Source organism: Lissotriton vulgaris, chromosome 10, assembly GCF_964263255.1.
Source record: "Lissotriton vulgaris chromosome 10, aLisVul1.2, whole genome shotgun sequence".
Lineage (NCBI taxonomy): Eukaryota > Metazoa > Chordata > Amphibia > Caudata > Salamandridae > Lissotriton > Lissotriton vulgaris.
The window spans coordinates 1,009,151,842-1,009,164,215 of NC_141698.1; the positions used below are offsets into that span (position 1 = coordinate 1,009,151,842).

Below are 12,374 nucleotides of genomic sequence, written 5' to 3' on the forward strand. Positions count from 1 at the left end.
TCAGTGGATAACAGAAATTTGACCACCTTCCTCAGAACAAAAATTATATCTCTCACCTTTACATACGTAGAGACAAATAAAACTTTATGTTCGTGAGTGTTTCTACTTGGTGTCCGTCTCCTTTTATTAAAGTCCAGACAAGACCAATAGATCCCAGTCTCACACAGTTCAAAAGAAAGTTTCTTGTCGGTGTAATAACACATCCAAGTTATCTGTTTCCTTCACCAGGCCTTGTTGCTGCGATGTGTATAAAAACACCCACGAGTGGATCAACCACCTCTTATCTGAGGTTTGGCGGTTTGATCTTTAACCATACCCTGTTTCGTCAATTAGCAGGCTGGCAGGTTTCTGGTACCTTCCAAACTGTGGATTGATACAGACCCCTGCTCACTCAAATATCCAGCAAAACAAGTAGAAAATAGTGGAAGAATCTAGCACTCACAAAGCCCGGACCGGAGTAGATGAAGAACTGTGCTGTTGGAACCGGAGTCTAGGAGACATAGCTGAAGGAAATCTCTTAAGAGAACCAGAGTCCTAATGGCAGAAAAAACAGGAAACAAAGAAGAACATGATGCAACAGTTACCAAGGGTTTGCAGCACATAGTACTGATGGTTCCTGTTCATCATGTAGGGAGACACAAACAATAATAGACAAGAAGCAGTAAGTGACATCCAGGCAGTTAATCGGCCATGAAGGAATGGGAACTCACAGATAAGGTATTAACAGAGGAGTCCATACTGGATTGGGGAACACATATTAGGGCTGATTATAATCTCGCTCGAAAAGCCTCTGACCTTGGGTTGGAGGCTTTCTGACCAAGATCATCAGTTTCAATTCCAACCAGCTGATTACAATACTGCCGCTCAGAATTGAAGCCGGTCGGTAATTTGCGTTTCCACCATTGGGATTACGATGCGCGGTTTCTGACTGGCTTTCCATGTCAGATTTTCTGGCGTGGAAAGCCTGTCGGAAAGCGTATTTTTGGGCACATGACAAGGCCCACCTAAACCTGCGGCTTCTGGTTGAGGTGCACTGTGTGGCAGGCACCTCACATGGTGCAGGGATGAACACAACCTCCCATTTCCCTATGGGAGCTTGTTCTATGGCCGGCTTACAGCCGTAACTCATGCGGTCGCATCGTAATGAGGTGGTCGGGACCGCCGACCTTAGGTCAGTCGGTCCCGTTTCCACAGCAGTGTCGATCAGAGGAAATTCCGACCGATATTGTAAAAAGTCCTTTTTCATAAGCACAACAGGCAGAGAATGGAGCCATATTGTGCACAAGAAAGGGACTGGAGTGCCCAAAAGAAGTGTAAGACCTGGGATCACCAGCAATTAAGGGGCTAGCATGGCTCGAGCAGGAAGGCAGCCAGGGGCTTGCGTGTAAAGCAGCTACTTGACACACACATCCAATGAAACACACAGTGGCGCAATAATGGAGACCACACCAGTAGTTGTATTTGAAAGAATCAAGATCTTTTATATAGGCTTTCAAATAGAGCGTTGCATTATTAATTCATCAGCATTTCAGGTAAGCATTTCATTGAGACATTTCATGAATCACGTTCAGGTTACATTTCCTATGAAATGGTGAACATTTCATTAGAATAATAACCAGCTCATCTAGCAGTGAAACATTAGCTAACCCCGCCTGTCGTATCAAACTCTCTGACAGGCAACGGGGTAACTGTATTAACCTGGAGGATCCTACAAGAAGCAACTATAGTAATGCGTTTAAATATCACATCAAACCTCTCATGGACGCTTTTCCTTAAAGGTAATAAAACATATCGGCAAGTACTTATCAGTCCAACAAGGAACTCCAAAGAACACAACCTTTAATCATTTGTGACAAGCCTTTCTTCTTGTGAATTCCGGTCGGCTTGCAACCTAGATCAGATCATCAGAATACTATGGAAGCCCACCTCTGCAATAAAATTCAGTACAGTGAAGTGAATCTCCCTCTCATTTCAGGCTTGTAAATATGGTGCATTATGAACAATTCAGGCTTGTAGATACGGTGCACTATAACATTTCAGGCTTGTAAATACGGTGCACGATAAACATTTCAGACTTGTAAATACGGTGCACGATAAACATTTCAGGCTTGTAAATATGGTGCATGATAAACATTTCAGGCTTGTAAATATGGTGCACTAGGAACAATTCAGGCTTGTAGATACAGTGCACTATAACATTTCGGGCTTCAACCTCCATTCTCTTGAGGCACAGTCGAAGGGGGGGGGGGGAGGCCAACAGGGCCCAGTCTCAGAGAACCCCGGGGGAGGGGCGACCTCGGGCCTCTCCCGGCCTACCGCCCTCCTCCCCAGGGGGTTACCTCACTTCTTCGGCCCTCCAGGGCCCTTGCGCCGGTTTCAAGGGAGGAGAGGGGGTTCCAACCCTCTCGTGGCCTCACTCGTCCCAGCGCGGTGCAGGCTCAGCTTCAGGGCACCGGCGCTGGGGACGAGGCAGGGGCTGCATGCGGCGCAGAACGGAGGGGGCTTCCTGACTCCACGACCCCCTCCGCAACGAGATGGGGCTTCCCCGAGTGCCGGGGCTCGGCAGGCAGCCATTGACTGCGCGGCTGTGGCGGGGGCGCGGCCGGTGACGCGGCGGCGCTCCCGCCACGTGACACAGACCTCAGAGGCTTCAGGCCTAGCGCGGCCTATCGTGCGCGATGCGGCGGCCCTCTCCTGGCATACGGGGCCGTTCTCCACCCGGGCGCCGGGGCTCAAAGCAGAGGGTGATTTCCGGCCCAACGCGGCCTATTGAGGATTCCGGCAGCCCTCTCCTGGCATACGGGGGCCGCCGAGGGGGGGGATTCCTCGACGTGGCGGTGAGTCAACCGGGGCAGTGCTCTTGACTCCCTGAGTGCTACGGGTGCAAGGGGACAGCACTGCGCCGAGAGCGCTCGAGGCACTCGATGTGGGGGCACTCCACGGGGCACTGCAGGGCTCAGGGCAATAGCGACTTCCAGTCTGGGCAGTCTCTGACACAGCGCTGGGCAGGGAGGAGCAGGCTGGGAGCAATTTACAGCGCTGGGCACACAGTACAGTCAGGGGAATACAGGTCGGCCCAATTGTAGGCAGGGAATGTGCAGGGCAGCACAGCCCAGTACCTGGTCCCAGAAAGCAGTCTTCTTGGCGCTTGGATGGCTCTGCGCCCTTGGTTGCTTGTTTCTTGAAGTTACTGGGGGGGGGGGATGAGTTGAAGGCTTGAAGAATTTCTCTTCAGTAATGCAGATGGTCCCTGGGGTTCCCTACCACTGGGGCTAGCTTAGGACACCTCACCCAGCTTAAGAGGCAGCACCTAAATCCTGTCACTCCCAGTAGCATAGGTTCCTCACTTGGCCCTCCCGCCTAAAACTCCTGTGTGGGTTCCCCAGGTCAGTGATGCCCCAACTGACTAGAAAGTTTCCCTCCTTTTCCTTATATAGTGTCAGTTGGCAGTGGCAGTTGGTGCCTCCCCTATTCTGGAAGGTTCCAGGAGCTTCCCTCATTCTAGCTATGGGCAGGCTGGCAGGCTGGTATGGCAACATTGTTTAAGGGTTCCATCCAGCTCCTGGCTACTAGAGTGCACCTAATCAGACCACGCTGCAGTAGCAGGGGTCAGTGGCAGCCATGTTGGGGGAAGAGAGCACCTGCACCCTGGCATTGATTAGCAATGGGAGGGTACCCAGAGTCCTAAAGCCAACAAAAAGTAGGTGTGAAAAATGTGGCAAGGACAAAAAAATACAGGGAAAGACCACCCTAGAGCTGACAGGTCTAACAAGAAGTTTCCAAGGTAATAATGTGAATGGATTGAAGAGAAAGATAGGCACCTAACTCTCCTGCGGCTGTGCAGTCCTCACGTTGCCGGCACGACCAATGCCCACAAATGCACACCCGTCCTAGGAGCAAATCAATTCCCAGAGGAAGATGAGACCATGACTGAGCGGCCCCTCTAACAGCATGTCGTAACAACATCATAGATATTAAACACAACCTTAAAATGTGTGCAGATGTTGCAGTGCTTAGGGCCATATGTATCAAGATGCCAATTAGCGATTCTGTAATAGCGATTTTTAAGAAATCGCTATTTCAGACTCGCTAATTGGTATGTATCAAGAAAATCGCAATTGTTTTGCAATTTCTTTATATTCCTTAATTGCGAATTTGCAAATTGCGAATTCGCAATTAAGGAATACTTTCCCATTCATTTCTATGGGCCTCCAAGCCCATAGGAAGGAATGGGAATTTATTCTCAATTTGGGATTTGCAATTTGCTAATCGCAAATTGAGAATAATTTCAAGGGTGCAGGGGTGTCCAAAGGACACCCTGCTGCACCCCTGAAATAAGTATGGGTGCACATGTGATGCACATACATGCCCTAAGGGCATGTATGTGCGTCACATGGCACTTTGAAAAATGCCAAAATTGGCATTTTCAATAAATTCGGAAGTTACCACCAACTTGAAGTTGGTGGTAATTTGCGATTCCTTAGGGTCAATTAGCAATTTTTTTTAGCTTCATACATTGCATTTAAGGAATCGCAAAATTTGCAATTCCTTAAATGCAATTGCAAAATAAGGAATCGCAAATTTTGCGATTCCTTATTTTGAACCGGATTTTCATTCATACATCCCATTTAGCAAATTCGCATTCGCGAATGCGAATTTGTATGATACATATGACCCTTAGTCTCGAAGTGCTCTGTGCTATATGCATACATTCAAAAAATGGGCAAAACCATAAGATAAGATCAAAACAGAATGGAAGAACACAGAAGTTACTGTCAAGACATTTAGTTTATTTCCAAGCAATCTGCTACATTCACACGCCCACCATTCGACCATCTGTTCAAAAATAGCACCGGGTCTTTCTCAGGGCGGAATGTTTTATAAAGAAGGGCCACCATTCAAGTTTTGACCTGCCGCATAGAGAATGCTGTTAGTGACGATGAATGAATCAAGAGGACTGTTATTCTTTCACTTATTGATGTTACTAAATCAAGCACTAGATGATTGGTGGGAAGCTCCCAAGCTCCATGGATGGGTGTTGTAGACATTTTGCAGATACATCCAAGTTCCTAATGGGATAAGGCTTTGCCCTGTTTAATTGCTGAGAAGCCCAGGATAACTACTGACTACATAAGTGGATCCAATTTAGATTAATGCATGTAAATGTATGCTATGTGGATATCCTGAGAATCTGGAATCGATCTGGCTCGTAAAGGCCAAAGTCGGAACCCTCTGCATTAGAGCATTAGTTAGTACATAACCCAGTGCAAAAGAAAGTGACTTGCCCTAAAGGCTTGGCACACCCATCCATCGATGCACAGAGGCAAAAAGGAACAGGGCTGCCTCCTTTGTGCGTGCTACTTCACAAAATCTGAATGAAAAGTTTTATAATTATCCTAAACCTCAGCTTTTCGAGTCGTTTGGGACTTGTCGAACTGTATTAAAAGAACTATCTGGCAGATGCATCAACGTAGCCTTTTGCTATTCCTAAATAGCGATTTTTAAGGAATCGCTATTTAGGAATAGCAAAAGCCTATGCATGTAGGAATCGCTATTAAAATAGCGATTCCTAAACATTCCTTAATTGCTACTCGCAAATTGCTAGTCGCCATTAAGGAATGCTGTCCCATTCATTCCTGAAATGAATTGGAGATTAGTACTCGCAAATTGCTCATGCAATTTCAAGGGTGCAAGGGTGTGAAAATGACACCCCGTTGCACCCCTGAAATTGATCTCTGCACTTATGTTGCACACACACATGCCCTACGGGCATGTGTGTGCACAACATGAAACTTTGAAAAATGCACAAAAGTGCTTTTTTCAAAGTTTTAGCAAATTACCATGAAGTTCAACTTCATGGTAATTTGCTACTCCTATTAGCGAATTCGCTATTTTTTTTTACTTTCATGCATTGCATTTAAGGAATCTCAATTTGGGATTCCTTAAATGCAATCGCAATTTAAGGAATCTCAATTTAGAGATTCCTTAAATTGCGATTTTTGCATTTGGGATGATGCATCCCAAATGCAAAAATACCGGGAGCAAAGGGGCAGATTCTGAGAATCTGCCCATTTGCTCCCGGTATTTACTTTGATGCATATGCCTGTATATATTCCTGAAATCTTTGTGATGGCAGTATACAACTGTTCACGTGACTTGTTTGACATGAAGCACAGTGTTTGAGATAACCTTTGATTTGTTATACTTGTTTTATGCTAACCATTGTTGGTCGTTTACTTCTGGTAACTTTCAAGCCACTGGGCATTTATTTCATTGTATCAGTACGTTTTCTCCAATAGATCCCAGCAGGTCAGACCTACCAAACTTTATCAGTAGCAATGGTCTCTAAAAGGGCAAAACTTGTGGAATTCAGTAAGTTAAATACCAGTTCTGCATGTTATGTCTCATTTGCAAGTTAAAAACTAGAAAGAAGAAATATTGACCACATGTCGCAATGACCTCAACTTTATGTAGGGCCTGGTTTGTAGTTTGTCATAATCCAGTTGATTTTATATCGCACCCGATAAAAAACGATACTCTGCGGTATGATATTTAGCAGGTGCAATAAATAGCACTTATTACGACTTTCTGGGGAATAACTTGCAGATTTTGGTGATTACTGCACTAAAATTTGCATGGTACAGTAAATACTATCCACTTTTCCCCTTTTAAATTTCAGCAGGTTTAACGGACTGAAATGTAACGAAGGGGGAGATATTTGAAACATCTTGTAATTGCCAGATGCAGTTATTATGACCAAACAGGTCCATCCAATCCCTGTGGAAACAGGGACTTACGCAGGGGTCAGAAAACAAGGGGCCACTAGTAATCAGGGCCACAGCATGTCTGTTGCTCCAGTTGCCTGCCTCTGCCTCAATCCCTACCTCCATGTCCTCAGTCGCTTTGACACTTCCCCTCCCTCATCTTCACTCTTGTAATTTTGTTAAGATTCTCTTATTTTTTTCCTCTTAATATTAGTTTTGCCTAAGTCTCGCAGATTGCCCACTGCGCCAAAACAAATTCAATGCTGTGGCCTTTCCTATGTCTAACCCTGGGCGTAGTTCGCGTAGTCGCACTACGGGTAGCTACGCAAAGTGCACTTCGCACTACGCAAGCTACACGAAGTGCGCTTTGTACTACGCAAGCTACACGAACTGCGTAGTGTGGTAGGGAAAATGCTGTTCGCACTGATTGCACAGTGCCGGATGCTTGTCCGCACTGTGCAATCATTGCAAATGGCATCTTGCACAGTGCAAGCGGGCGTTTTCTGACGCTCGAGTAGATTTGTACTCGAGCAGGAGTTTTCTCAACGCGGACTGGTAGTTTCTCATTGCGAGCGGTCACGAGCATACGCGACCACTCGCAATGAGAAACCTGACCTCCCCGCGTTGAGAATCTAGCCGGGAGGTTTATTTTCCACGCTCGCGACCGACAACTTGATGTTGCTGATCGCGAACGAGGAAAAAGTCTCGCTGGGATGTCATTTTGCTCGCTCGCGGTCGCCATCTTGACGTTGAGGACCGCGAGCAAGCAAAAATTGCACGCTACGTGTTTTTGCACTGTGCTACGTGCAATTCGCGTAGCGCGTAGTAGCACAAACTACGCAAGCGTAGCATAGCCCTACGCCCAGGGTTACTTATGTCTTTAAAAATATATTTTAATTCCAATTGGCTTTGTAGTCAACTTGTATCCCTTTCTAGCTATGTCTATTATGCCGATTAACTACCAAAACCTCTTACCGAGTACTGCTCTCTAGTGGTTATATATGTTGCGGCAACTGTTTTATCCACAATTCTTAACAAGATGTGTTTTTGTGTTGCGGCCGCAGCGTTTAGTTAGGGAGCTTTTTACTGGCAGGATCAGTACTTAAGTGTTGGACTTTTTTTTATCACATTTGCTTAGAATATGTTGCCCGATATTATTAAATGTTTGAATACAATGTTTTCTGCTAGGATTACCTGCAGTTTCTTTATTGTTTAGTGTTTAAAGAAATGAAAGCAATCTTTCAAGGATGATACTTTTATTAAACAAATCCATATTTTGGTTCCTCCCTTTCGAAAACATATTAAAGGATATTTCCAAATACACCTTAGCAACCATCAAAGCAATACCGACATAAGCCACCAAACTTTGTATTAGAACAAGAAAATGCATTCTTATTGCCATTGTATCAGAAACCACGGTTCTGCGCCCCTTACTATTACAACACTCCCTTATAAGCGCAGCTTACCCCTTCCCTTATTTACTGTTTCCCCAGCCCCTTTACATATTATTCACCTCCCTATCACTAATCTTTCTGCTTTTCTCCACTATAAAACCACCATCATGCATCATTGCTTTGTAGCTAGGTTTGCACTTTATGTCACATACTTATTGGTAAAGGAGCTCATCCTGTTCAAGCAGGGGCGGCTCCTGGAACCAGCAGATGTATGTAAAATAAAATGAAAATAAAGCAGTTATAAAGCTGCTTTATTATAATTTGATTTTACTCCCGCAGCTGAGTCTTGGGGGGAGGGGGTGGCCATCAGGTGCAGGAGGCGTGGTGGACTCAGAGTACTGCCAGTGCGCATGTTGGTTTGGCCGGCCCTCCACGGCCTGCCAAACCGACAATTGCACTTTGATATTTCCGGCTATTGCTTAGAGATATCGACAGGTTCAGGAGCACAGGCTCCCAGTCCTTGCTGGAGCGTGGAACCAGCCCGCTCTGCCCAATCCCTGCGCTTCTCTCATGGGTAATACCAACATGAGAGAAGTGTCTGGATTGGCGCACAGGAGTTTTAGAGTCTGTGTGAGCATCGGAGCTGAAGAGGCGGCGAATGTCAGGCTGCAGGTAAGTTTTGTTTATTTTTATTTTCTATTCTCCCCACTGCTGCCCCACTGATTTCCCCTGCCTGCTACTGTCCCGTTGCACACGTGTCCGTGTCCTATATACTTTGCATCAGCAGCCATGCCTGCACATATATATATATATTTTTTTTTTAGTTTTATATAGTAGGAACTAGACCCGAAGGTGTCAGAGCCCTTTACATGAGCACCAGTTGCGTGACAGACGGACACGTTTATTTTGTTAGGCACTGGAGATTAAGTGAATTGCCCAGAACCACAAGATGTTGAGTTTCCCTGCCGAGACTCAAACATAGACTCCCCAGATCCTGTTCCCCAGCTTCTAGGTTGACCTCTCTATCTTCATGTCATCATGAAACCTCTGAGCCATCAAGCAGGGGAAAGCAACATTGGGGGCCACCCCTTCGTTCATATAACAATCCCATTCAGAGAGTGCAACGCTTACCCCCAAGAAAACCCCTTGGCACTATTATTATTATTAGATGCTTATTGTTACCCGAATCAATGGCACTAATTTCATCAATCTCGGAAGGATGAAAGGCTGAGCAGGCTGGGATTTGAATCTGTGACCATAAGGTCAAACACAGATCCCAGTAGTGGATACATTAGTCAACTGAACCACCAGACTGGCCTTTTCAAATATGACCACATCTTTTCCGAAAACCTTGTAATTAAATCTTTTATACTGCTACTGGAGTCAATTATTTTGTTTTATTTTTATTTTGAATGCATCTAAGCCTGTTTTGATATGATTCATTCATTCACTGTATTGTATTGCAGTTTATTTACTGCTGATCTCTATCTTCCTGCGAGAGAAGCCTTTGGTTAGACAGACAGAGTAAACAGTAATATCTGTAATATTTTAGTGAGAATAGATTAAAAACCAGGGTTTTTTCAAAATATATTTTTCTCATTCCGCAACGGTTCGGAAGGTTAAGGATAAAGTGTGACTTTATTAACATTAAGGGGCCGATTCCGATCTCAGTCGGATGGGCTCCGTATCGGGTTCAGGTTTAGCGGGTTGGATTCGTAGGCTAAATTTCCGTCCGGTTCGTTCACGGGTCCAGACGACGAAGTACGATGCGAACAAGTGCGAAATCTCCGGCCGAATCGTTTCCAGGTCCGAACCGCTCCGTACATCTCGGCCGTAAGCTAACCGTGGCACTCAATGGAGGCGAATTCCAACCGAGCCAGTACGATGCGCGTTTCGGACAGCCGGATTGAGTCGGAGCTTCCGGCTCACAAGAGCTCCTGGAGCTGGACTTTGGGGGTCCACATCGGACCCCGTGTTACCCGCAGCCTTACGGCTCAGACCCATGGGTCTCCCCAACACAGCTATGTACGGTGCGGATGACACCGACACGTACACACTGTAGAGGGCGCACTTGTCCGGAACGTACCCATTCAGTCAATTGGAGCCCATGTATGCGTTGTACGACCGGCTCCCATTAACTTCAATGGGAGTCCGACCGAAACGAGTCCGACAACATACGGCTGCATCGTACTCGCTCGATTGGACTGCAGGAGTCCGGATCGGTCGGAAAACCCCCCGGATCCGGCTCGGTCGGAGTGATTTCCGACCCAGATCGGGATCGGCCGCTTAGTGCTTATCAAATTTTTGGGGTGACAAGTTGAAGTTTTTCACAACGTTCTGCTGAAAAGGGAAACAGGCCTTTCCTCTTTTTAGGTCTAGTGCTGGCCGAGAATTTTGATTTTACTAAAATCATACATCTAATATGCCTGCTTAGATTCCTATGCCTCAATGTTTTTTTACATTTATGAGGGCCTGGCAGACCCTCCACCAATAAAGGTTTGCAAAAGTCCTTACAAAACAAGCAAGTCAAGAGGCTAGGCTAACACAAGACCTATTGGGTTTGCCAATGCTTCTTTCACTTGTGGCCAAAGGTGTTACCATTCTCCAGACTTGACGACCCTGCTCTATGTGTTTTCCATGTGAGTGGATTTCCGTTTGTTGTCATATATATGGGTCTCCTTGTAGGCCTCCTGCAATGTGTTAAGACTTCTGTGATCCAATCAACAGAACAAAAGCAGTGAACATACTAATGACTTGCAAAAATGTTTCAAAATAGAAGTGTATTCTTAATCAGCCAGCCATATTATTAATATACTTGTATGCCACAACTGTGTACAATTATGCAGTAGTGAAACCCTCACAAGAGGTGGTTGGCCCTTTTCAGAGGGCCAGTGCAACCTGCACCACCCATACCCCACTAGCACTGCCAATAGCAGAACCAAGATACACCAAACCATCACACTCCTACAAGTGTGGCAATTCAGACTATCAGACTATTTTGAGCTGCATAAAGCTATAATAATGGCATGAGAGACTGGCATTATTGATTTAATTTAAAAAGACAGCGCCTCCATGTGGCGGACTGTAACTATAGCCATTGCTGACAATCAGGTGCAGGTGCCGAGCACCGGAAACCACCGGCTCAAATTAAGCACTGGTGGTGTGGACACTGCGTGGTTTGCCAATAGAGTTTGTGATTGCCTACAAGCTTGTGAGTTTGTGAATATTCACAACCTCATCACTGACCTTTTCCTACAGTAAATGTTTGGTGATTTACATCCGCAAAGAGCTAGAGTAATTCCTCTTCAAAGGTCATAAAGGGAATGGCACAACTCAAGGTTTGTGGCAAGGCAAACATATTTTCCCTGTGAAGTTAAAGAAGAAAACAAACACAACAATTTGAAGCTGCCTAATTTCAGCATTACACAATTGTACCGTGTGTACAGCTCCTCATCAGAATAATAGCAAATGTTACATAACATTCCTGGTAGTACACATTGGGAGGTTGTGACTGGCACAGATTTCCAGGCTTACTACAGGCAATGTTTGTGAGTTTCCAAACTGGCAAATCTGCAACTGTCTCTAGGAGTATGTGTGTGAGTACAGATGTATGAGCATTCTTTGTGAATCATGCACTACATCCTTTGGTGAAAACATATGAAATGCTCCAAATAGGGTTTATTTTTTGTAAATGTTAAACGACTTGAAGAAATGTAAAAAAAAAAGAATTTCACTATATATGCCAACATGTGACTGCTTCCATTGTGGTTCAACTATTGTTACCAGACAAAAAAGACATGCAACCATGAAAAAGCCTTTAATAAAATGTTACATATTTTAAAGTTTCTATGTCACTCTTTCTACTGTGGCAAATAGTCCTAAAGACTTATGGGTGAACAGCTCAAAAATAATTATTGTCTTCTTGCAGGAAATACACAATCTTACTTTACCAACGTGGACCACTCCGGAAGTTCGGGCCACGTTATTAAAAGTCTCACATATCATATTGAAGGCCTTATTTGGTCTTTACAAGCAAGAAGAGAAATCACGCTTACAAGGAGGTAAGTTATTGCATGTTCCATGTATTTGTGTAAAACTAGTGAAATACACTGGACTGTCAACTATAAGGGGATCATACGCTATGTCTCAGTAAGACAATTATCGTGAAGGAATGGAAAATGTAAATGATATCTTATCGAGATATTGCTCCTGAACA

At 45.0% G+C, this 12,374-nt stretch overlaps 1 protein-coding gene across 1 annotated transcript in view; it reads left to right on the plus strand.

The window, feature by feature from the left end:
- ACP3 (acid phosphatase 3) overlaps positions 1 to 12,374 on the plus strand; it is a 263,609-nt gene that overhangs the window by 137,699 nt on the left and 113,536 nt on the right. The window contains exon 7 of the mRNA XM_086942048.1: positions 12,087 to 12,219. Within this exon, the coding sequence (XP_086798174.1) occupies positions 12,087 to 12,219 (133 nt within the window). The remainder of the gene's footprint in view (positions 1 to 12,086; positions 12,220 to 12,374) is intronic.